At 46.4% G+C, this 26,874-nt stretch overlaps 1 protein-coding gene across 1 annotated transcript in view; it reads left to right on the plus strand.

Moving 5' to 3' along the window:
- The first annotated feature begins 925 nt into the window (after positions 1–925).
- Positions 926–26,874, plus strand: part of LOC144133755 (uncharacterized) — a 51,329-nt gene continuing 25,380 nt past the window's right edge. The window contains exon 1 of the mRNA XM_077666874.1: positions 926–1,167. Coding sequence (XP_077523000.1) covers positions 926–1,167 — 242 coding nt within the window. The remainder of the gene's footprint in view (positions 1,168–26,874) is intronic.

Raw genomic sequence — 26,874 nt, forward strand, 5'->3', positions numbered from 1 at the left:
CCGTTTAGGTGATCTTTGCCTATTTAGCTGGATACGCAAAGATGAGATTTATAACGTTTAAACTAGGAATAAGGAGCCATAAAAACCAATCGGCTTTCAATCTATAGCACTGCCTTTGTAGTGTTTTCTTGTCTGACACCATGTTTCGAATGCTAAAGCAAGTATTTAACTATAGGACTTTCTACTCCTGTACTGAGTGAAGAAATTCGATAATTCAATTCGCATTCTCCGTACAAACACTCAAGCGCAAACGCGCTTGCTGCCTCTTTGCGTAGAGAGATTGTTCACTCCACCAGTTTTGTTGAATTTGTCTAATTGTTGATTTATCTCACGCATATAGAGAATAGTATATAAAAGACATGAAGTTGCGTTCTTGCGCAACAGGTATTGCGTACCGATATGTATGCACCTAAATATGTGAGTAAACTATTATTTCCTGTCGTTATGAAAACAAACATTTTGCAGTAGTAGCGGTTGGTGTGTACGGTAACAGAGGCATTATTATCGCTTTTTGTTAAGTACCAAAGTGAACTGAATACATATAACATTAGCACGACTACGTTCTTGCATTCAGAGTGCGAAAACCAGTAGCGCACGATTCTCGCAAAATATGACACTTTTGTTCTAACGGCCGCTTGGACAGGCAATTTTTTCACCGGATTTGGTACTAAATATACGTTCGCAAGATTGCTAGAACTTCGACGTCGAATGATTCGTCTTTATCTAGGCAGCGCCCATGAAGTGGCACAGACGGTGTCCACATGGATGATGGCGAGTATGCACAGCAGAGAGCGTCCATTTATCCATAACGCTTACAAATACCAAATTGTACACTCCAGCTCTTCATCATTATCAACTCTGCTGCCACAGTGCACCGGCTCTGAACTGATGGCCTCTTTTTGAACGCTTCAGCTCATACGGCGACATGGTGGATTGCATCAGCCAGGCCCTGACACCATGCGAAGGCGTCGGCGCCAAGGACTACACGCTGGGATTGTTAGAGCGGGTGTTCGGCAAGGTGCTGAAGCTGGTTTGCGTCGAGCACGCTCCCGGATCTGCAGCCTGCAAGGCGGTGCCGAGGCTGCCGCCGCTTGGCGCCCAGGACCTCAGGATCGAGAACTACGTGGAACTCTTCGCCGAAGCCGCTGCCACGATCGAGGATTCGAGGCATCACATCTATTCCTGCGTCTCATGCTCTGCCTTAAATATTTCTTCTCGTTGCTCTTAACATTTCTGTAATTTCATCCATGTTTTGTCGTATTAAGCCAGGGAAGAGGTTTTTAGTGCGGCAGTTTGTGTGAACGCCTTTGTTGATCACCAGTGGTGTTGAAAAAAGCTCAAAGCAATAAAATTGCATCGGGATAGGGTGGGAGCGATTGTTTGGCGAAGCTCACGCTTCTTCACGTAAAATCACGAAAAAAATGCAAACGCGAAAACGGCACCGAAAACCAGACTACGGTGTCTATCTTCCTCGCGAACCAGTGACACAAGATAATTTTAGACATCACCTCATAGAAGTGTAGGTTACTATTCCAGAGTATAAACCAGTTACCCTGAAATTTGCTTACAACACACGTAAGAAGCTAGATCGACGGCCACAGCTGACTGCAAACAAATACAAATCAGTCAAGCTCTTAAGCAATCCACGGTGGTTCGTTTGAATGCGTAAGCATTTTCTGCTCATGCAGATTCTGTACGTGGACCTGGTCATTCTATACTTACCATTCAATGATCACTGGGAGTTCTCATACCACTCCTGGCGCAGGTGAAAGTCTGCCCGCCGGATTGTGAACAAGCTGCCCGCAGTGCAGGTGGCAGTTGAATTAAGGGTTGGTCACGAGACGTTGCTCGGGAAGAGCAACCTTAGTTTGTGACATCCGAAGTGGCACGCGCGAAGGCGACGTGGTCCCGTGTGACGGCGGTCACCACTTCCGCTTGCACGGATCCTTCTAATGTAAACGCATTACCAAGAAATGCTAAAGAATACTGTTCCTACTGTTTACTTTCTGCGCAGAATTCTGTGAAGTGGTGCTCTCCGAGGAAAAACTTGGAAAGCACAAAGTGTGTCTCGCTGAGAGTTGTTGAGACATTGGCACAGAAAGTCGTGACAGTCAGTACGAATTGGTGGCTGGTCGTTGTTGGCCGATGTCAGCCCCAGAAAAACCTTGAGCGATTGCCGCCGTAGCAACAGAGGAAGAAAATTTACTGAGGACCATCAAAAAGGCTTAAAGGGGCTCTGAAAGGGGCTTAATAAAGTTGCAGTATGACTGGGATGTTAAAGCACGCCTTTTGACGAATACTGTCCAGCAATAAATTTTCTAATGCGCTTTGTAGAAGCTGGGTTATCTGTAGTCCAAATTTGAATTTCAGCGTCTTCCCGCTTTTCCCTCTCCTCTCATTCCTTTTTTCACACTGAAAGGTCGGCGCTCCTCCGCCGGCCCCGCCTCCGGGAGCGGAGCTTCCTGACCCGCCTGAGCTACGTGGCTAATTGGCCGCTGCCTTGGTAGCTGCCTGTCGCCTGAAAGAATCTAACCAGTAGCCACCGCGCAACATGTATGCGTAGATGCGAGCTACGGAGGAGGGTGCGAGCATGAAGAAGTCGCCGGGAAGGGCTCGTCAACTTTCGCGCGTGATTGTGGGTCCTCTGCTGCATATAGAAGTGTATTATTTGGCACAGGCTTTCATGACAACTCAATTCAGTGATTAAGCGAGTTGATGCGCTTTCCTCGGAAGGTGTTTCAGAGCCCCCTTAAGCTCGCCTTACAGCCTCCCATTTTCACAGACACAGTATCGAAATATACTGGTAATAGTACTAAAGGTTGGTACGCTCGCTGCGTGCCCTGCGATGGCCCGATAAGCTACAGCAGCAGAACTAAGTTCATTGTGTGGGGTAAGAGGATTGCGTGATCTATGGGGAGGCTCAAAGTTCAATCCAAATATGCTCTTCACCTGTGCTCATGTAATGCACGGGTGTAGCTATGCGCACGTCTAACATTATGAAACCAGCTTCACATCTCCAGTACAACTAGCGTTGAAGAATTTAGCTGCATGGAAAGAGCCAAAACCAAACGATCGCCTAGCATGTGTATGCTCAGTCACCATCGTTTGACTACGAAAACATGTCATATAAAAGCCACAGCTCAGAAAATATCCATATCTACACCATACAATAGACACATATTGACGCCCGCACATACTGCATGAAGTGTTTCCTTCTGATGGCTTGACCCCCTGCAACAGCCCTCTCCAAAAGATAATTGAATACTCTAACCACTATTACATCTTCCGTTCTTTTGCCTGTTTGCTACTTTCCGTCGTTTTTTCTACTTCTTTCATTAACGAGGGTCATTTGTTTCTTACGTACAGAACGGTTAAGGAGAAAAAGTGCACTTGACTAGGCTCCTCGCTTCACAAAGTCTGCACATTCAAAGCGAATGATTTTTCGCAGGCTACCAGGTAAAATATCTGCGGTGCTGAAACGATCGGCGAATTCCGAAAAAAAAGAGACAAAATCTAATAAGTACGAAACATTACATTAAAATTATAAGGCACTCCGTCATACAGCAACTGAAAACAGCAAACTGTTAATGTCTGAAGGCTTTGGTAGATATACAGGAAGAAATCCTTTTGTGGAAAATTACTCGATTTAGGACAAGTATAGAGGCAGAAAATTTGTCATAACTTCCGCTTCTTTTAAACATCGTAATATGGGAAATTAAAACTGTCTGAGGCAGTTTCGGCATTCAGGACATACTGCCCATATTTATCGCATTTGTCAATAAAAAGTATACCGGTTTTTCGAACATTTTTCTCCTCCCCGGCGTCACTGAAAAAAGACAAGCATCGCTATACTATAGCTATGAAGTAAGCAAACATTTCTTTATCTAAGGCGAGCTGGGTTGTGTTACAGCTTGATAAGGGTGAAGAAAAGCGCAGTATTTGTGCGTACGAGCCTCCCACCTTTTTTTTTCTTCTTTTGGTGCGACATTAATTCGTATTTTTTTTAATATTGCCGTAAACTTCCGCTTTAAAGCTCTCAGCCTATGCTACCTATATGCTACTAGTTTCGAGTGCGTTCTACGAAAGGCATTTGACTGCGTTTAAGCGAGAGCTTGTCAACTAGGGCAACGACTGTACGCTATAGCCTGAGAGTTCCGATATCAGGTCTGACTGTGCCTTAAAATTTTGTAGGGCGACAGGTCTAATGCTGTCCAATTTGATTCAAGTGCCGACAAACTGACAGCGGTGCTCCTACGTACCGTATTTTTGCGTTCTGAAAAATAGTCATCAATGAAAGAAACCATTCAGTGTGTTTTTCACTTTTGTCTATAGGCCTTTTTGGCGTTGTGTGCGTTTTTTTTTAAGTGCGGGTGTACAGTTTTATGCGGCCCATACAGGCGTGGAAAATAAAAGTTTAAAAAGTGTTGAGCTTTTCAGCCTTTTCTAGCAGTCAAGTGCCTCGTAATACTTTCAGAAACATTCCCCAAAGTTTCCATGTGCAGCAATGAGACTGTGGTGCAAATGTGTGCCACATTACAGGTCTTTTTGGGATGCAGTTTGCACAGATGTGTATCCCTTTTAGGGGCGCTAGCACTATGACCCCCTCTCAACTATTTCACCACTGCCTGTCTATCTGGGCACCATATAGTGAGAAAACTGCCCACCATGGCAGGTTGCAAATAAATTAATGACTGGTCGCGACAGGTTGCTCGGGAAGAACAACCTGGGTCACACAAGCCAGACTGGTGGCGCCGCCAGCCTTCGCAGGGATATAGCACACCACGTTTGGCAACGCTACAGTGTGGTAGCGCAAGATCGCAATCACGTGGTCCTTTTATATTTAGGGGGCTTTTTTTAAATGCTGGAAAAAAAGGAAACATAGGAAATACGTTGCTTCAGAAAACTCTATCGCTTGCTTCGTAATCCCCTCTGGGTCACTGCATGGGAAGGAGACGCGACAAATTCCAGACACCTTAAATTTGGCTGAAAAACTTTTATCAGTTAAGATAAACAGCAAAGCATGATCAATGAGTTAGACCGACAGAGCAGCACGGTGGGTCTAAAAACTGACGAGCAGAAAACCAAATTTATGCTCAACAGTCTCGCAACGAAACAGCAGTTCACAATTGGTACCGAGGTGCTGGAAGTGGTAAGGGAATGCGTCTACTTAGGGCAGGTAGTGGTTGCTGATCCGGATCATGAGATGGAAATATCTAGAAGGATAAGAATGGGGTGGAGCGCATATGGCGGGTTATCTCAAGAATGGCAGTTTACCAGTACCCCTCAAGTGAAAAGCATACAACAGCTGTATATTTTCGGGACTCTCCTACCGGGCAGAAATGTGGAGGCTTACGAAAAGAGTTAAGCTTAAGTTAGGGACAACGCAGCGAGCCACGGAAAGAAAAATGATAGGTGTGACTTTAAGAGACCGGAAGCGGGCAGAGTGGGTGAGGGAACAAACGCGGGTTAATGACATCCTAGACATCCTAGCCAAAATCAAGAGGAAGAAATGGGCTTGGGCAGGGCATGTAACGCGGAGGCAAGATAACCGCTGGTCCGTAAGGGTAACGGAGTGGATTGCAATTAAATTAAGCGTAGCAGGAAGCAGCAGAAGGTTAGGTGGGCGGATGAGATTAAGAAGTTTGCGGGGATACGGTGGGTGCAACTGGCAAATGACAGGGTTAATTGGAGCGACATTGGAGAGGCCTTTGCAGTGGGTGTAGTCAGGTTGATGATGAAGACGTGTCCGAAAAAGAAGTGTAGCGGCCTTCTTTTGAAAAAAAATTTTTTTCTCCAAATTTCAGATTCGAAAGTGTGTGAAATCGCCTTCTATGGGCATATAAAGACAATAATTGCTCAAGGTCTATTCCTTGACGAAAAATTTTGGCTCCGCATTTAGGAAGGTAGTGAGATGCCCTGTCCAGTACCAAAGTATAAACCATGAATTAAGGCATTTTGGTTGAAACAAGAAGAGCCTAACAAGAGAAACATTTCGAGATTTCCGCACGTTTTAATGTAAACTTGAAGTATAATGTTTAAGACAGAATTTTTGCGGAGTGGTGTCTGAAAACTTTTTATATCATTGTTTACGTTGAAGCTGATAACTGCCTTTGCATTGTTTTAATTGCAGATATCTCAATTTCCGCGAAAACGGCCACAGTGAGAGCCAGAAATTGGTATGTGGGCAAGGGCGAGCGGCAAAACAAAATAGCGAAATGGTGAACCCATTTAATTAGTTTCACATATCGAAAATTTTCAAAAGTGCTTTTTGTTGTTGGTGAGAAATCATTCTTTACAAAGAAGTCGCATTGGTACCCTGCGTCACCGTCCACTGCGGCCGGGTGAAACGTGGTCCTTTGATTGCGCTCGATGCGCAGACGCAGTCTATTAATTCGCTGCTAATCATAGGAGGCATCATCAACGAGAGGAATATCGAAAAGCCAGAAGCTGCTCCAGCAGTCTAGCTAATCTAATCGTTCCTACGGTAAGCAAAATGACCTTCTTAAGAGGTCGGCTTCTTAATGTTCCTTTAATTTGCAACGCTGTTCAGGTCATAAGTAAAACTCCGTCTGGTCGAATGCTGCTTAGTGTGGGTGGACTATTTAGTCGCGTAAAGAAAAATGAGACTCCCTTAGAGGTACTCCGTCCTAACTTCAATGTGTCTACAGTTCGACGTGTGGTGCTCATATGCTGGGCGTCCAATTTAATTCAGTACAAATTATTTTAAAACATCGTATTCTTTGTGCACCATGGCTTTGGATGTTTAGTGATCTGGCCAGACGAAGCCTCAATCAAGGGAAAGGTTAGCAACAAATATTTATCCATCCAACTCGTTCGGACTGGCTTTTAAATCCTGCGTTTACGTCAAAAGTATAGTGAATAAAATTTTCAACAATAATTTAAATTGCGGAATAGCGCCAGTGGGCCGTCTATGACTATGTTCTATGCTGATGGCACCTACTAATGCTATTAGTAAGGCCGGAAATAAAAGCTGTGTTTCACACTACCGTGGCAGATGCTAGCGCCACATCGATGCGACTCCTGCTTAAGAAATGATTTCTCGCCAATAACAACTTTTCCAATGTTTTTAAAAGCTGTGTTTCACCAGATCGTAAGAAATGCGCGCGCCGCACTATTTCCATTTCTTTTTAAAAAACAATTTCTGGATAGCAACAAAACGTATTATTGAATTTTTTTATGTGTCAGACAAAATAGATGTGGTGACTAATGGCTTATTTTTATCGTCGCGTACCGTTGCCCACATCGCGTTTTCTGGCCCTAATTGTGGCCTTTTTCGCAGGAATTGACATATTTGCAATTAAAAACAATGCAAAAAAGTTCTGTCTCAAAATTTAGACACCGAAGTTACTTTTTCAAATGCGGAAATCTCGGAATTTTTCTCGTGTTAAGCGCATCGATTATGAAGCCGCCGCGGTGGCTCCACGGGTTATGGCGCTCTCCGGCTGACCCGGACGACGCGGGTTCGAACCCGGCCGCGGCGGTGGAATTTCGATGGAGGCGAAATTGTAGAGGTCCCTGTACTATGTGATGCCAGTGCACGTTAAAGAACCTCGGGTGGTCGAAATTTCTGGAGAACGTCACTACGGCGTCCCTCATAGCCTGGGTCGTATTAGGAACGATCTTTTGTGGCGTGACATGGCATCGGAATACCTTATAACGATTAAAAAGTTTGCCATTAATGAACGGTTCCTGAAAAATAATGTTTCAAATATATGCCCAGATCAAGGCGATTTCTTACACTTTGTAAGAAACACTTTGTAATGACACTTTACACTTTGTAATGACATTTGGAGAAAAAAATTCTTTCTTTAAAACAAGAGCTCTGCACTTCTATTGGTACATGTCTTAAATTACATGAATTTCGCAGCCAGATTTAAAATGTCAACACTTTGGTGCGCCTCCTTTCGCGTGGAACGACCACTCTACAACTTAATGAAAGGCACATAATCCTTAAGAGGATATTAACTAATTTACATAATTCATCTAAGTTTAGTAACTAATTACGCCGAATTTACAGAGCGGGCGTCACACGACTCGAAGCGATGTGCCATTGGTCTCACCCAGCTACATTTTCTTCAAATCGGTGGTTAAATTGCGTGAAACACTGTGCATGAAAATTGTTTCTTCTTTTTTTTAGAAAAGGAAATGGCGCGCCAATTGTCTCACATCTCGGTAGCCACCTGAACCGCGCCGTAAGAGAAAGGAGGAAGGTGGGAGTGAACGAAGAAAGACGTGTGGTAGCGGATGTCTCCAGAATAGTTTTGACCACATGGGGGTCTTTAACCTGCAGCACTATACAGGCGCGCAAACGCTTGCAGAAAACTCGTGGAAGAACCCTGAGCCGCTGTAGCCTATTCATGGAAACTAAAAGTACATAATAATAATAAGAAAAAAGAATAAGAATTGGGCACGAGGAAGCAAAGGACACAAGTGCGTCACTTAGGCTGGACACCCAACAGCGTCGCGAGAGGACGAAGGAAGGAGGGGAGAGCTGCGGAATAATTCCAGCCACCTTTAGTTTTCTTTTTTTTAACGTGCACTGACATCGCACAGCACACTGGCACCATTTGCATTCCGCTGCCGGTGAAATGCAGCCAGCGAGGCCGGGATTCGCTCCCGCGACCTCGCGCCATGGCCACCGAGCCGCGCCGGCGGTTCAAGACTGAGCGTTGCGGCGAGCCTACCGTCCTCACGGGAAAGGCAGATAATTGGTTCTCTTTTTACCCCTCGAGACCGGTCTCGCGGGAAGCACTGCTCGTGCATAATAACTGTGAGGCCTGCATGTACGTGGTCAATGCCAGGCGCAAATCGGCGTGATCTTTTCCTTGGCGGACGCTTTCCTCGCTATCATGGGCCATCTAGAAGATCTCTGCTTACGAAATAACCGCGCTGAACTATTAAAGGGGTGCAGCGTTTCTCATTGCACGCACTTACGTTGTGGCTGGTTACAGGTAAGCTTTTTTTTTGTTCAATCGCGTGCAAGCAGTCGGTGCAAGTTGCTCCAAATATAGGACTTTAGGGTTAGGTAGCGAGCAGGTTTTAGTAAATCTTTGTCTAGGCCTGCATAACACAAGATTTAGATTGCATGTTCCTCGTGGTCATAGAAAATTCCGTTCCGAAAGACAACTCAAAAATTTCGTGCGGTGCACCAAAAGTACCCATTATTGCAGAACTGCGTTGACAAATAGTAATTAAAAGTAGCAAACTGAAAGAATCTCTATAGCGTCCCTGCTTCACTGCGGAGGAGTGTGAATAGTTAATATCCATATTTCGTCGCACTGTATGATGTTGAAGCCAGAGAAGGCCTGCAAGCTTCTGTGCCTCTTGGCTTAGGAGCATTGCTCGTCTGTTTAAGCAATAAATTGGTGTTCGAAGAAAGTGATACCTTAGTTTATCATTTCCGCTAATGTCGCCTAACGCTTTATAGTTACAAAAGTAAACGTCTCTGAACTTGCATCAGAAACGTAGGTCGCACCCCCTCAGCTAATACATGTCTCTCGCTTCATCCTGGTTTTAACGGCAATGTGCGTGAGCAAAACTTTAGCGTCGCGCGCCCATTCTTCAACGCTCCGAATAACTACTCGAGCATTGCCGTGAAATGTCCCCTTGCATTTTAAGCAGAGTGGTTGTTTGGAAGTCGAGCGCATGGCATGTTACTGGCGTGGCCAGTGAGTTATCCAGCAGTTCGGTGTCAAATCTGATCTACATTTACCTACAATAACAGCTGAGATTTTCTCACAATTTGCAAAGAGACTTGCCCTCTCTATTTTGTGGCCCAAGTGCTATTTGAAGAAATTGGTCTTCGCTCGCCATCGCAGCGCGACTACGCCACGCCGCTATTTTTTAAACGATCGCCTCTTTCCGATAATCCCAGTCGTCTACACGTCGCAAGTCCAGGATGAACCCTGCATGGGTGCATGACCGCGTTTACAGGAGACAGAGAAACGAGGGGATTATTAGACAAATGCCCCATAGCTGCTGTATGTGAAGGGGTACTGAAAGGCGAATTTTCATGCAGCACGTGGAGTAGCAACACAAAGAGGGACTCAAAATTCTCCACAAATAATTGCCGAGTGACTCACTCTTGGATGAGCTATAGTCCTGAAATGGGCACAATGGTTGCGCATCGCATTTCCGCACTTCGGCCCCCCGGACGCTCTTCAGCCCCCAACAGATCACTGTGTCCCGAGAAAAAAAAGCACTAAATCGGAACCATTCAACGCTGAAAGGCAGCTTTAGCCAAAGAGTGATATGGCAAGAGATGTTTCACTTTTATGCAAGCATTTGTTAAGCATTACACCCCAGAGAAGCCGAGAAGCAGGAGGATGAGAGAAAGCTTGTACACATTTTACCGCCTGTGGGTACCCGAGGTATTAACCGCATCCGCCTCCCGCATGGGAGGCGGATGCTCAAACTACTCGGCCACCGCTGTGGTCACAAAGAGGCACATGATAGGCTCTCAGCCGTACGTGAGAATTTTTGTTGCAACTCGGCGTTTGGTTGTAATTTTTTTTACGGGAAAACAAACTGCTAGAAAAAAAATCGCTGTTCAGATCAATTTTATTGCTCTTTTTCGACATCGCGGTTGGGGTGTACCTCACGACACGCAGTTGGGCCCATGTGATCAACTGTTGGTTTGGCACAACATATATATATATATATATATATATATATATATATATATATATATATATATATATATATATATATATATATATATATATATATATATATATATATATATATATATTCGCAGACAAGTTAAAGGAAATGAGGGGCCCGTTTGACAAATATATGAAGGGAGCCAACAGTCACCGAAACCAAGGTGCGTAGGGAAACGTTAATTTTTTTTTTATTTTTTTTTTAAATGTGTTATGTTTATCAGTGGGATAATAATACTTAGATAAATAAATCGCATAAAGAAAATTACTTATAAAGCAGCAGAAAAAACAACCATGCCGCCGGTGGGATCCGAACCCACGACCTCCGAATATCGCGTCCGGTGCTCTTACCAACTGAGCTACGGCGACGGCCGTCCAATCTGCTGCTCTCGTGGGTATTTATGTTTACTGGGTGTAAGCGAGCCTTGAGAGTGTTCACCAGCGCCACCCTCGACCATAGCGGCGGACGTAGCACGTCCTGTAATACCGCGAGCGTGACGTAGAACGTCATCTAACGGAGAGGGCGGAAACTGTGCGAGAGCCCTCTTATGCTACCTATGGCATCAAGACTGCCAGAACCGAGACCCTCGTTAAGCTATTCGCAGACAAGTTAAAGGAAATGAGGGGCCCGTTTGACAAATATATGAAGGGAGCCAACAGTCACCGAAACCAAGGTGCGTAGGGAAACGTTAATTTTTTTTTTTTAAATGTGTTATGTTTATCAGTGGGATAATAATACTTAGATAAATAAATCGCATGAAGAAAATTACTTATAAAGCAGCAGAAAAAACAACCATGCCGCCGGTGGGATCCGAACCCACGACCTCCGAATATCGCGTCCGGTGCTCTTACCAACTGAGCTACGGCGACGGCCGTCCAATCTGCTGCTCTCGTGGGTATTTATGTTTACTGGGTGTAAGCGAGCCTTGAGAGTGTTCACCAGCGCCACCCTCGACCATAGCGGCGGACGTAGCACGTCCTGTAATACCGCGAGCGTGACGTAGAACGTCATCTAACGGAGAGGGCGGAAACTGTGCGAGAGCCCTCTTATGCTACCTATGGCATCAAGACTGCCAGAACCGAGACCCTCGTTAAGCTATTCGCAGACAAGTTAAAGGAAATGAGGGGCCCGTTTGACAAATATATGAAGGGAGCCAACAGTCACCGAAACCAAGGTGCGTAGGGAAACGTTAATTTTTTTTTATTTTTTTTTTAAATGTGTTATGTTTATCAGTGGGATAATAACACTTAGATAAATAAATCGCATGAAGAAATTTACTTATAAAGCAGCAGAAAAAACAACCATGCCGCCGGTGGGATCCGAACCCACGACCTCCGAATATCGCGTCCGGTGCTCTTACCAACTGAGCTACGGCGACGGCCGTCCAATCTGCTGCTCTCGTGGTTATTTATGTTTACTGGGTGTAAGCGAGCCTTGAGAGTGTTGACCAGCGCCACCCTCGACCATAGCGGCGGACGTAGCACGTCCTGTAATACCGCGAGCGTGACGTAGAACGTCATCTAACGGAGAGGGCGGAAACTGTGCGAGAGCCCTCTTATGCTACCTATGGCATCAAGACTGCCAGAACCGAGACCCTCGTTAAGCTATTCGCAGACAAGTTAAAGGAAATGAGGGGCCCGTTTGACAAATATATGAAGGGAGCCAACAGTCACCGAAACCAAGGTGCGTAGAGAAACGTTAATTTTTTTTTAAAATTTTTTTTTAAATGTGTTATGTTTATCAGTGGGATAATATTACTTAGATAAATAAATCGCATGAGGAAAATTACTTATAAAGCAGCAGAAAAAACAACCATGCCGCCGGTGGGATCCGAACCCACGACCTCCGAATATCGCTGGTGAACACTCTCAAGGCTCGCTTACACCCAGTAAACATAAATACCCACGAGAGCAGCAGATTGGACGGCCGTCGCCGTAGCTCAGTTGGTAAGAGCACCGGACGCGATATTCGGAGGTCGTGGGTTCGGATCCCTCCGGCGGCATGGTTGTTTTTTCTGCTGCTTTATAAGTAATTTTCTTCATGCGATTTATTTATCTAAGTATTATTATCCCACTGATAAACATAACACATTTAAAAAAAATAAATAAAAAAAAATTAACGTTTCCCTACGCACCTTGGTTTCGGTGACTGTTGGCTCCCTTCATATATTTGTCAAACGGGCCCCTCATTTCCTTTAACTTGTCTGCGAATAGCTTAACGAGGGTCTCGGTTCTGGCAGTCTTGATGCCATAGGTAGCATAAGAGGGCTCTCGCACAGTTTCCGCCCTCTCCGTTAGATGACGTTCTACGTCACGCTCGCGGTATTACAGGACGTGCTACGTCCGCCGCTATGGTCGAGGGTGGCGCTGGTGAACACTCTCAAGGCTCGCTTACACCCAGTAAACATAAATACCCACGAGAGCAGCAGATTGGACGGCCGTCGCCGTAGCTCAGTTGGTAAGAGCACCGGACGCGATATTCGGAGGTCGTGGGTTCGGATCCCACCGGCGGCATGGTTGTTTTTTCTGCTGCTTTATAAGTAATTTTCTTCATGCGATTTATTTATCTAAGTATTATTATCCCACTGATAAACATAACACATTTAAAAAAATAAAAAAAAAATTACCGTTTCCCTACGCACCTTGGTTTCGGTGACTGTTGGCTCCCTTCATATATTTGTCAAACGGGCCCCTCATTTCCTTTATCTTGTCTGCGAATAGCTTAACGAGGGTCTCGGTTCTGGCAGTCTTGATGCCATAGGTAGCATAAGAGGGCTCTCGCACAGTTTCCGCCCTCTCCGTTAGATGACGTTCTACGTCACGCTCGCGGTATTACAGGACGTGCTACGTCCGCCGCTATGGTCGAGGGTGGCGCTGGTGAACACTCTCAAGGGTCGCTTACACCCAGTAAACATAAATACCCACGAGAGCAGCAGATTGGACGGCCGTCGCCGTAGCTCAGTTGGTAAGAGCACCGGACGCGATATTCGGAGGTCGTGGGTTCGGATCCCACCGGCGGCATGGTTGTTTTTTCTGCTGCTTTATAAGTAATTTTCTTCATGCGATTTATTTATCTAAGTATTATTATCCCACTGATAAACATAACACATTTAAAAAAAAATAAAAAAAAAATTACCGTTTCCCTACGCACCTTGGTTTCGGTGACTGTTGGCTCCCTTCATATATTTGTCAAACGGGCCCCTCATTTCCTTTAACTTGTCTGCGAATAGCTTAACGAGGGTCTCGGTTCTGGCAGTCTTGATGCCATAGGTAGCATAAGAGGGCTCTCGCACAGTTTCCGCCCTCTCCGTTAGATGACGTTCTACGTCACGCTCGCGGTATTACAGGACGTGCTACGTCCGCCGCTATGGTCGAGGGTGGCGCTGGTGAACACTCTCAAGGCTCGCTTACACCCAGTAAACATAAATACCCACGAGAGCAGCAGATTGGACGGCCGTCGCCGTAGCTCAGTTGGTAAGAGCACCGGACGCGATATTCGGAGGTCGTGGGTTCGGATCCCACCGGCGGCATGGTTGTTTTTTCTGCTGCTTTATAAGTAATTTTCTTCATGCGATTTATTTATCTAAGTATTATTATCCCACTGATAAACATAACACATTTAAAAAAAATAAAAAAAAAAATTAACGTTCCCTACGCACCTTGGTTTCGGTGACTGTTGGCTCCCTTCATATATTTGTCAAACGGGCCCCTCATTTCCTTTAACTTGTCTGCGAATAGCTTAACGAGGGTCTCGGTTCTGGTAGTCTTGATGCCATAGGTAGCATAAGAGGGCTCTCGCACAGTTTCCGCCCTCTCCGTTAGATGACGTTCTACGTCACGCTCGCGGTATTACAGGACGTGCTACGTCCGCCGCTATGGTCGAGGGTGGCGCTGGTGAACACTCTCAAGGGTCGCTTACACCCAGTAAACATAAATACCCACGAGAGCAGCAGATTGGACGGCCGTCGCCGTAGCTCAGTTGGTAAGAGCACCGGACGCGATATTCGGAGGTCGTGGGTTCGGATCCCACCGGCGGCATGGTTGTTTTTTCTGCTGCTTTATAAGTAATTTTCTTCATGCGATTTATTTATCTAAGTATTATTATCCCACTGATAAACATAACACATTTAAAAAAAATTACCGTTTCCCTACGCACCTTGGTTTCGGTGACTGTTGGCTCCCTTCATATATTTGTCAAACGGGCCCCTCATTTCCTTTAACTTGTCTGCGAATAGCTTAACGAGGGTCTCGGTTCTGGCAGTCTTGATGCCATAGGTAGCATAAGAGGGCTCTCGCACAGTTTCCGCCCTCTCCGTTAGATGACGTTCTACGTCACGCTCGCGGTATTACAGGACGTGCTACGTCCGCCGCTATGGTCGAGGGTGGCGCTGGTGAACACTCTCAAGGCTCGCTTACACCCAGTAAACATAAATACCCACGAGAGCAGCAGATTGGACGGCCGTCGCCGTAGCTCAGTTGGTAAGAGCACCGGACGCGATATTCGGAGGTCGTGGGTTCGGATCCCACCGGCGGCATGGTTGTTTTTTCTGCTGCTTTATAAGTAATTTTCTTCATGCGATTTATTTATCTAAGTATTATTATCCCACTGATAAACATAACACATTTAAAAAAAATAAAAAAAAAATTAACGTTTCCCTACGCACCTTGGTTTCGGTGACTGTTGGCTCCCTTCATATATATATATATATATATATATATATATATATATATATATATATATATATATATATGCAGCGAGTGAAACAGTCACCGAAACGAAGGTGCATAGGGGAATGTTTTTATTTTTTTAATTTGTAATGCCAATGAATTGGTTTATTAAAAATTACTTATAAAGCAGCAGAAAAACAACCATGCCGCTGGTGGGATCCCAACCAACGACCTCCTAATATAGCGTCTGGTGCTCCACCAAGTGAGCTACGGCGACGGCTGTCTGGTCTGCTCCTTTCGTGGGTATTTATGTTTTTGCGTGTTAACAGCGCTGGATTAGGGGGGGGGGGGGGGGGGGGCTAAGGGGGCTGCAGCCTAGGGCCTCACCTCGGACAGTACGAGAAGGGGGCCCATTTAATCTAACCTGCTTAGTATATGGAACCATGGGCGACGGAACTTCGAGAGACATGTATGAAGCGAGAAAACCAGAACGAGCAGACGCCCCCCCCCCCCCCCCCCGCCCACTGTAACAGCATGCGTTTAGCCTAATCATTTGGGGAGAGCTTGTCGAGCCGCAAAAACAGGAATCCCCCGCCACTCCGGTGGGGCCCTCTTTTTTACGAAGCGAGGTGCGTTTGCTTGGAAGAGTTTTCGTGGTTTCCTGTCAATCCGTCTTTCCAGTGCTGTCTGCAGAGGAGGAGCAAGGAGGAAACACCTAAAACATGTAATGGGGGGTGAGGACCTAAATCTCCTTGCCCCTCGTCATCACCACGCCACCCTCCACATCTCAAATGGTTCCGCCGCTGTTCATCTCATAAAAAGGACGTCTTCAGTACCCAGCAGTGCCTCGCATTCGACTTTTCATTACAGTGATGGTAATTTGGGCGGGGGAGGATCAGTCCGATAACAGCTGATGATGAGTCTGATGGCAGAGTCTAGGCAGGAAAGGAAAGAAGACGTCACACGTGGTTTTGTCCGCGTGCCGTGGGGCATGGAATGTTCACTGTTCGGGCTAGGGTTGTGAAAGAGTGAAGGGGGAAGTTGGAGAGCTGGACACAAAGGCCTGTCTCCAGGGCCCATTCCTGCCTAGTGGCTGCGCAATCTCGCGCGCGCTCGGTGAAAAAAGTAGGTCAGGCTGCCCGCCGAACTTTCCAGAAAGAAGTAGACAAAGATGACTCGAAGGCGACGGAGGGCGCGTGACTTCGCCCGCGCTGGGAGTCGCCCTCTCCCCTTCGTTCTCACGCTCGGCGTCGACGGGGCGAAAGAAAAATCGAGAACCTCTCAGAACAGACGATTGTTCCTAGCCAATAGGAAGACGAGACCGGAACGGGAGAAGGAGTGAGTTTGTACAGAGATGGAGGGAATTTGTACAAGGAACTCTATGCGTATGTGAACACCTGCTTTGGTGCCAGCAACAGACAAACAAGGCACGCGTCTATGAAAGGAAGGTGATCCCGGGCTGCGATTAAGCCTCGAGCCGCCTGTTAAGCTTGCATAAGCCTGCCCGCTGAGGAGCTCCCGGGGGACGCACCACTCTCGGCCAGCCACGGACCATCCAGGAAGCGTGCGCCAGTCATCGGGACGACCACCGTTGGACGCCAGCGGTCGCGTCGGACTGACGAAGTGCCCGGTGCGGTGAACAATTAGCACCCATTTATGCGAAAATGCTCGGTAGAATCAGAGTGGTGCGTCTGAACGAAAGGCGAAGTTATTAAGCGAAAAGTGGGAAAAGAAGCTACCAAAGATGTCAGAGTACCTACTGAATGCAGCTTCCGCGGAGCAGTATGATCGCTCTACCCAGAGTGCGTGTCAAACTCCCAATAGTACCGACTGTGCTTTTGTGGAGGACTTGACAACTTCATCTCCATGGCTTCCTGGAGCGAAGCAAGGTTTGACTCATCTTGATTGTCTGGATCCTGCCAAAATGGTGCCAACCTCGGTCGTCCATATTTCTGAGCAACCGACGCTAACCGAGCCCTGTCATGTTCCTAATTCAGTAAAGTCTATGGCACTCAGCCAGGCCCCTGCCACAGAGCTTCTGGTGTCCGGTCCGCCACGCCCGATTTCTACCACAGCTGATCAAGAGGTGCCAAACCTCCCCTATGAGATTCCTTCTACTGACGAGCGCCAGGAAACAACACTCCAAGAACCGACTCACTTGTTTCCTGTTAGTTTGGCTTCAAATAATCATGTTTACAACCGCATGAGAACACGAATGAGACGGCTTCTCGTTGCGGCAACAGAGAGGTACAGACACCCCCGCAGCAAGGGGTACGTTGCGAGATTCTCCGAAGTGACCCTACTAAGCGGCCAGACGTCATAACTGACAGCTTTCGGAGTGTATGCCTTGAGAAAGGGCTATTATATTTTCAAAATCGGGCAGAAAATTTTCCGTCTTCCAAAAGGCAATACAAACCTCAGAAATGCTATATGGCACCTCATCATTTCGTGCGAAAGGGTGTAGATGGGGAGGCATACGAGCGACACTGGTTAATGTACTCGGAGTCCAAAGGATTCGTTTAGTGTTTCACGAGCAAACTTTTTTTCGATTTCACGCAACCCCAGTGCTTTCACTACGCACGGCTTTTTTTATTGGAAAAGAGCAAAAGAAAAGGTTTGCGCTCATGAAAATAGCCTCGAGCACCAGAACTGCGTGGCAGCATGGCTCGCCCGCTCTAACTCGAGCAGCACAATTGATAAGGAGCTGGTTAAGCATCTTGTCACTGAGACCGCTTACTGGACAGAGGTGTTGAAGCGCGTAGTCGTAGTTAAGCTTCTAGCTGAGCGCAACTTAGCGTTTAGGGGCAGTGAGGAGATTTTTGGTTCACCGAAAAATGGCAATTATATGGGAGGGCTTGAGGCTATTGCCAGGTTTGATCCCTTTCTAGAGGATCACATCAAACGCTACGAGAACAAAGGAAAAGGTCACCCATCGTATCTGTCAAAAAGCATTTGTGATTAATTTATCGAGCATACGGCAAAGTCTATCAAGGAACGTCTCGTTGACGAAGTGAAACGCACAAAATACTTCCTATAAATTGTTGATTCGACTCCAGACCTTACTCACGTTATCAGCGGTCATTTGTTTTACGACACTATATAAATTGGAAAGTGTACGAACGCTTTCTTGGATTTGTTCCAATCGAATCGCATACCGGCTTGTATCTTTTCGATACCGTGATGTCCCTTTTGACGACCAATGGCATCTCAATTGATGATTGTAGGGGCCAAGCCTATTATAATGCGAGTAATATGTCAGGAAATTACAAAGGACTGCAAGCTCAAATCAAACACCTGAACGAATTGGCAGTCTACATCCCGTGTGCTGGTCATTCACTGAACTTAGTTGGCGCGTGTAGCGTGTTAGCGTGTTTAGCGCGTATTTGCCTTGAGGCAGTCAAATTTTTCACTGTAATTCAGAGACTGTATGTGTTCTTTGCTCCCTCACCTAAGCGATGGAGGTATCTTTTGGACAGCATGGGTGGTACTGGCCAGCAGCTTGTTTTGAAAAGTCTCTCTGAGACCATGTGGGCAAGGCACGCTGAATCATGTAAGGCCATTCTGAAAAAAATTCAATGCAGTTTTGTGTTTCCTTGAAGCTATATCAAAGTACGAAGAAGAAAACGGTGACACTAGGAACGAAGCGCACTCTCTCTTCAAGAAAATGACAAAACTAGAGACTGCATTCATGGCGCTTTCGTGGAGTGAAATCTTGTAGCCCATTGACGAAACGAGCGTAGTACTTCAGAAACTAGGCCTAGACATTTCAACTGCTGTAGACCTGCTCAGCTCTCTAGAAGGCTTTGTTAATTATTTGCGACCTCTCTTCGATACCTTCGAAAAGAGAGCACGCACGCTAAGTACCAATCAATGTTATCAGGATGAGGGCAAGCGCATCGTTTTGAGTAAGCACAAGGAGGGAAAAAGCGATAGTGCGCTACAAGGTAAAAAAAAGTCAAGTACTTCAGCATACCCGTGGCAAACTGTGAGACCGAACGATCGTTTTCCAAGTTGTCGCTGATGAAAAATCGCCATCGTTCGAACCTCCTTGACGACAAAATAAACTCGCTTGATATCATGTCCTGCTCTCCATTGAAAGTGACCTCCTCCGCGATCTATCCTTCGAACAGACTATATCAGATTGCGCCAAATCGAAGGCGCGAAAGATGCTATTTTGAAACAGGACTGTTTGCGCTATACATGAATAGTCCCAATAAGCTCGTTTTGTCGCCTCCCAGCCTCCACGTTGCCAATGAAACGCTGAGCAGTGTAATTCAAGATATGCAAATCTTCGTTGTTCGTCTCTTGCTTGCTTGTGATATTTACCGTGCTTATAAAGAACTGTATTTTTTTGTTTTTGATAGTGCCACGTTTATTTGGTGTCGCCCTTGTTTGTCTGACCTTTAACGAAAATATTTTCAAATAATGTTTTGTAATTACAGTTTTAACTTTCATCTGTATTCTAGTGCATTTTTATGATGTTTGTATTGCATGTATCTATTGCATATTTCTAGAGTAACTTTTATAACGATTATTCCAGTCTGATGCTTGAATTTTAGTTTTGGATACAGCCATGCGTCCCCTGACGGGATTAAGTTTAGTGATGCAAACAAAGCCTATAGCTTCACAAGGATCGACATCCGAGCTGTGTTGTCTTTTCTGCGTTCTTGTTCGTCCTGTTGATCGCACTTCGTTTTTTTTAATTTGATGGAAATAAGATGAAACATGGCATATTTCTAGTAGCGTAACAGGAGACAGGGGAAGGGGGTCAGTATTGGGAAAGGGGGCCTGCATGCGCATTAGCCCAGGGCCCCCATTTTTTTTAATCTGGTCCTGTGCGTGTAAGCGGACCTTGAGTGTGTTCACCCACGAAAGAATCAGATTGGACAGCCGTCATCGTAGCTCAGTTGGTAGAGCACCGGATGTGATATTCGGACGTTCTGGGTTCGGATGCCACCGGCGGCATGGTTGTTTTTCTGTTGCTTTATAATTAGTGTTATTTAAACCAATTATTTGGCACTACAAATTAAAAAAGGATAGAAACATTCCCCTATGCACCTTGGTTTCGGTGACTGTTGGCTTCCTTCATATTGTCAAACGAGCCCCCTATTTCCTTCGCCTTGCCTGCTAATAGCTTAACGAGGGTCTCGGTTCTGGTAGTCTTGATGCCAAAGGCAGCATAAAAGGGCTCTCGCACAGTTTCCGCCCTCGCCGTTAGATGACGTTCTGCGTCACACTCGCGGTATTACAGGACGTGCTACGTCCACCGCTATGGGCGAGGGTGGCGCTGGTGAACGCTCTCAAGGTTCGCTTACACACAATAAACATAAATACACACGAGAGCAGCAGATTGGACCGCCGTCGCCGTAACTGAGTTGGCAGAGCACCGTACACGATATTCGGAGGTCAAGGGTTCGGATCCCACCGTCGGCATGATTATTTTTTGTCCTGCTTTATAAGTAGTTTTATTGAAACCAATTAATTGGCACTACGAATTAAAAAGAAATTCCCCTATGCACCTTGGCTTCGGTGACTGTTGGCTTCCTTCATATGTTTGTTAAACGAGCCCCATTTTCATTTTCCTCGTCTGCTAATATATATATATATATATATATATATATATATATATATATATATATATATGAAGGGAGCCAACAGTCACCGAAACCAAGGTGCATAGGGGAACGTTATTTATTTTTTTGATGTGTTGTGCTTATCAGTGGGATAATATCACTTAGATTAATAAATCGCTTAAAGAAAATTACTTATAAAGCAGCAGACAAACAACGATGCCGCCGGTGGGATCCGAACCCACGACCTCCGAATATCGCGTCCGGTGCTCTTACCAACTGAGCTACGGCGACGGCTGTCCAATCTGCTGCTCTCCTGGGTATTTATGTTTATTTGGTGTACGCGAACCTTGAGAGTGTTCACCAGCGCCACCCTCCACCATAGCGGCGGACGTAGCACGTCCTGTAATACCGCGAGCGTGACGTGGAACGTCATCTAACGGCGAGGGCGGAAGCTGTGCGAGAGCCCTCTTAAGCAACCTGTGGCATCAAGACTACCAGAACCGAGACCCTCGCCCGTGTGTTTGTTCCTTGTCTTCTGTGTGCATTTTATTTGTGCTGCGAATCTTGTCAACATTATGAGCAGACCAGGAGCAATTATGACCGCAGGAGCAACGTGCTGCAGGAAAAACACGTAGGCCGAATGCATTGCCGCTGCGTCGGTTCCTCGTAGAAGCAAGGCGAAAATCAACGGTAGGTACATAAAACGATCTCGAAACTGCGGCGGTATATTGAGTGTTTTGAGCAAGTTTGATCGATAGCGAGATGGAAATGAGTCCCAGAGGCAGCTAAAGTTCGAAGCACGCGGCCTATTTGCGGTGGAAACGCGCCTGCAGCTGTCTCAGATGAAGCGGGATAATGGCCAAGTCGCCCCCGCGGGCTCTGGGGCATCAAGGCAGCGGTATGTGCCTTCCGAAATGCCCGCTCGCTGCGAAAGACGCAACCATCCGGCCATGGTCATAATTGGCCGGCCCAATGCGAGGCAAGCGCCGTGTGGGATGCTTGCGCTGGTTGAGGTCGTGCACATGCGCGTGGTGGTTTTGAGGCTTCGTCTGTCTCGGCTAGGCGGCGATGTTGACACGCAGAAGTTGTTAGACATTTGTGGTAAAGAGGGAGATAGATTAGGTTTCAAGTTTTGTGATGAAAAATCTGCAGTCATGAAATTTAATGATGAGGTCGGCGAGCATAGAATACAGGAGTTCACTCTAGAAGTAGTGAATGAGTACAAGTATCTTGAGGTGTGGATAAATAACGGTGCGGAGTATCTGACAGAGCATGAAAAATGTGTAATGGATAAAGCTAGTAGGAATGCAGCCGTCATGAAAAATAGGGCACTGTGGAATTACACTAGATATAAAGTGGAAAGAGGGATCTGGAAAGGGGTGATGGTTCCTAGCCAGACTTTCGGTAATGCGGTCCTGTGCATGAGATCAGATGGTAAAGCAAGATTATAAATCAAACAACGCGGCGTAGGGAGGCTAGCTTTGGGAGCACATGGCAATACATCAAATTAGGAGGCACGGGTTGATATGCGATGGGCGTCCTTCGAGAGGAGAGAAGCTAGCAGTAAGATATCATTTTAGGAGCGATTGAGAAGAGAGAGAGAAAGAAAGACGGAAAGGCAGGGAGGCTAACTAGGCAGCGCCGGGTATGCTACCCAGGGAGAAAAGCAGTGCGCTAAGAAAGTTTTCAGATACGTTAACATAAGGAACCTTGACACGAAATGGAGAAAGCGAAGAAGAAAATTGGCAGTAGTTGGCAAATCAGCAATTATCGGTTAAGAAAAAGGTTAAAGAAATAGAAAGAGCTCTGTGGAAAACAGGAATGCTGAAGAAATCAGCACTGAGAACATACAAGATATTTAAGCAGGAAATTGCCAAATAAAATATCTATGATAATTGTAAGGGAAGCTCTTTGTGGCTTGAAGCCAGGACGGGAGTTTTGCGGACTAAGATATATAGAGTCAGGTACCACGAGATAGACAAGTTGTGCGTTGCGTGCGGAGAGGAGGAGGAAACAGCTAAATACTTGATACTTTTCTGTAGAGGGCTTCACCCTACAGCGGAATGCAGGGGGGCTGATTTATCCAAGGCATTGGGGTTTAGGGACAGTGAAGGGAAAGTAGATTTTACGCGGGTAGAAGTAACAAAGCGAAGGTTGTCTGATTGGCGGCTAAAATCAAGACAAGAGTAAAATTGCATAAGTCATGACTAGGTGGCTTGAGCCACCGCCCGATTTAAAGCGTTCAGCCTTATCCATCCATCCATCCATCCATCCATCCATCCATCCTTCCATCCATCCGTCCGTCCGTCCGTCCGTCCTTCCTTCCTTCCTTCCGTCCGTCCGTCCGTCCGTCCGTCCGTCCGTCCGTCCGTCCGTCCGTCCGTCCGTCCGTCCTTCCTTCCTTCCTTCCTTCCTTCCTTCCTTCCTTCCTTCCTTCCTTCCTTCCTTCATTCCTTCCATCCATCCGTCCGTCCGTCCGTCCGTCCGTCCGTCCGTCCGTCCGTCCATCCATCCATCACAGCGTCGTCTCCTTCTAAACATTTTCCCTCGGCATCGTGATTTTTTTCCCGCTTTCTGTGATTCGCTTCGACATTTCATCCGTTTTTCTTCTCCGGTGCGCCATTTACTTCTGTGCGCGCCTTTACGTATTGTGCTGCGCATATTGTACCTACATGCAGATCACGCCGCATAGAATAGTAATGTTATTAGCTATGTGCTTTCAGCTATCAGCTACAGTTGGCTTTCAAACCTTGCACTGCAATATATTCTACAAAATAAAATACACAAACTGTGTCTGTATTTGCTGCATTAAAAATACAAGCGACGTCATTTGATCAATGTGCAACGCGGGAAAGCCAACTCAACCAGATTTCAAAAGTGAATTTTCTATGCTCGATATTTCGAACCACCGTGCTGAATTCGACCATTTAAAACCCAGCTCGCCTTCGACGTTCACCGCCTTCAATTTCACAGTATCAGTTTGCGCCCTAAAGCCAAAAATCTAAAAAGTTGGTTAGTTAACTTTAGTTAAACAAGTGTCTATTAATCGATCTCTAGCACGTAGATATTAGTCTGAAAGCACTAATCTATAAGATGAACCCCGAGCAAGATTTTTCCACTTTTGCGTGTATTTGCGAAGATCTGACAATTTTTGCGTGTTTACGATGTCTGTGGTTTTGTGCTAAGTGAAATGAATACATAAAAATGAATGAAATAAATGTCCGCGTCTGGGACCCGAATCCGCAGCGGCGCGAACAGATCAGATTGGCTGGCCACTGCGCGGAGGTACTAAGGCTTTTGCCGCAGCAAACACGCCTCATGCTTAACTGAAACGCAATCTCGCGCTGTGCAACTCAACTAATACAGCTATGAAACTAAAAATTCAGGGGGGGGGGGGGGACACTTTGTTGGCCTAAAGTGCGGTGATGCGAAAGCCTTTAGCGCGGTGTTGTTGCCTGTGTCACTGATGTATGGTTCAGATGTTAATTAAGTACTGGAGGGCATTTGGGAGGCATCCATCTGATTCGACGCCTTTCTGCGAACATTCTTCAGTGTCCTAGACAAGGAGAACTACATTAGCGTTTACAGGAAGCAGCGTACAGAACGGCTTCCTCTACCTCTGAACGCCGTTCTGAACGGCAGTGTGTTGGAGTGTTTCTAGCTGGAAACAGCGCTTCGGCCGTTGGCCGAGGTCTCTAGACATCTGAAGTTGCCACGGACTCGTACAAGGTTGTCCTTCCTCAACTACCTACCGGTAATGTTATCCTCAACACCGTCTTTCTGCATGCTGACCACAAGGGTCGCCCATACCGTGCTCCCGACTTCCGAGACACGCTTGCGCAGATTGTGGACCTCCGTGAGATTCTCTGTATTGGCCAGTTCCAAATGAGCCACGTTTTGTTGGTTACCTGCGAGAGCAGTTGCTCAAAGCAGAAATTTATTGACAAAGCAGAGTTCAACGTCAAAGGTCTTAACTGTATCGTGTTTCACACGGACACCAAAAACGTGATGCTTAAGCTTCTTTGGCTCCCGCGATATATGGAGCACCGGAGGATTGTGGAAGCTTTGGAGCCTTTTGGAAATGTAGAAACTATCGAGCGTGAGAAGTGGCGGTGCCCCGGAATGGAGCACATGAAAACAGCGATTCGTGAAATCTCGCTCACGCTCAAGGACGGAGTGTCAGCAAGTACAATGCCTCACACGCTCAACGTTTTCGGGGTACAAGTTTTAGTTGTGATCCCAGACAGGCCTCCGCTGTGTCTTCGTTGTAACCGTGTGGGCCATGTACGACGTCAGTGTCGTAGGCCTCGATGCACCCATTGCCGACGCTTTGGGCACACAGTAGACAACTGTGTTATGAGTTATGCTGACAAGTTACGCCAGGGCAACTAGAAACATGAGGATGAAGTGGTGTCAAAACGCATTATGTATATGTTGGATGTTGTGGAAGCGTCGGGTGAACTGAGTCATGAGCTCCCAACAGAAGATGGACCAACGGCTTCTGCACCGAATAACGGCAAGGGTCCGCCTGCAAGTACGGACAAACAGGAAACCCCGTCTCTAGACCCAAAGCCACCGGACCCGGGTCTGCCCGGGTCTGCTACTTTGAGTCCTGTGCTTGCTGATCAGGAGCCACCTCACGAGAGCAGAAAGTCCCTGCTGTAGAGTCAGTGGAGGCGCTTCAGCCAGTGAATGTGCCACATGCCTTCTGCGCCGGCGATGCCCCTTCGTCGCCGGAAGGCAGCAGTGTGTGGCCTGAAGTGTGAGCTTCTAGTGTGTTCGGTGCCCCGTCGGCTGTCAGCGTGGTTGCGAGTGACGTGGCCCACTAAGCTTCTTTAGCCGAATCCTGGGCTGTCTCAGGAGAAGCGGTGGACAACAGCTCACCTTTGATGCGTCCTGCAGATGATGAGGTGTGTTGATGGCGATGTGCAAAAAGCACCTGATGTGGTGACATTGTGAAGGGTCACCTCAAAACGCCGGACGATGTCTGCCCTACAGGCCGCCGATTTGCAGGTCGGCCGCTCCAGTAAAGGGGATGACCTTCTATAAGAGAACCACCAAAAATAACGGGTGTCACAACATTTCGGGTCGCTACCCTTAACATTAAGGGTTTGCGTAATCGTAGAAGGCAACATCAGTTATGGCATCTTTTAAAAAAGTGGGGTGTGAGTGTGGCAGCCATCCAGGAAACCAAGCTGTCTTCTGATGAGGAGACTGAAGCTGCTGTCGAGCCTTTTCAGAATTCAATGTTATCGTTAGTGTACTCGCGAGGCTTATCAGGTGGGTGCATGCTATTCCTGGCCAACATACTGGATATTACTGTCGTGTCGTATAGCACAGATGACGATGGGCGACTTATCTGCTGTGACCTCACAATTTCGGCTGTACAGTGGCGAATTGTTTGTGTTGTTTGTGCCCCTGTCAAGCATAGTGATAGAAGGCTATTTTTCCTGTCATTAGTCGACCATTTGTGCACGGATGGTAAAATTAAGCTTTTGGGTGATTTCAATGGTGTTTGTAGGGATGAAGAACAAGCAGTGTTAAGTAAGCGATATGACCCTAGTGCTGCTTTACTCACTGATTTGGCATGTTAATACCGCCTGGTGGAAGTTGGGCAAGATAAGGGACATAAAATCCATTTCACTCAATTTAAGTGATCCTCAAGTGCTCGGGTTGACAGGATTTACGTTTCAGCAGACATGTTACCCAGAATTTTTGGTTACTAGGTGCGGCCTATATTCTTCAGTGATCACTGCATGGTGTCTCTTCAGATAGGTAGGTATAGTTCGCGCATACTCCATCCTCGATGGGAGCTGTGGAAGCTGAATAGCTGCCTGCTCTCAGATGATATCTTCAAACCTGCGGTATCTAATTGCTTGAAGGACACGTAGTCACGCGGTGGCCTCTCGGTTTTGCAAAAATGGGACTTATTTAAACAAGAAACAAAAACA

Source organism: Amblyomma americanum, chromosome 5 (assembly GCF_052857255.1).
Source record: "Amblyomma americanum isolate KBUSLIRL-KWMA chromosome 5, ASM5285725v1, whole genome shotgun sequence".
NCBI classification, from domain to species: Eukaryota; Metazoa; Arthropoda; class Arachnida; order Ixodida; family Ixodidae; genus Amblyomma; species Amblyomma americanum.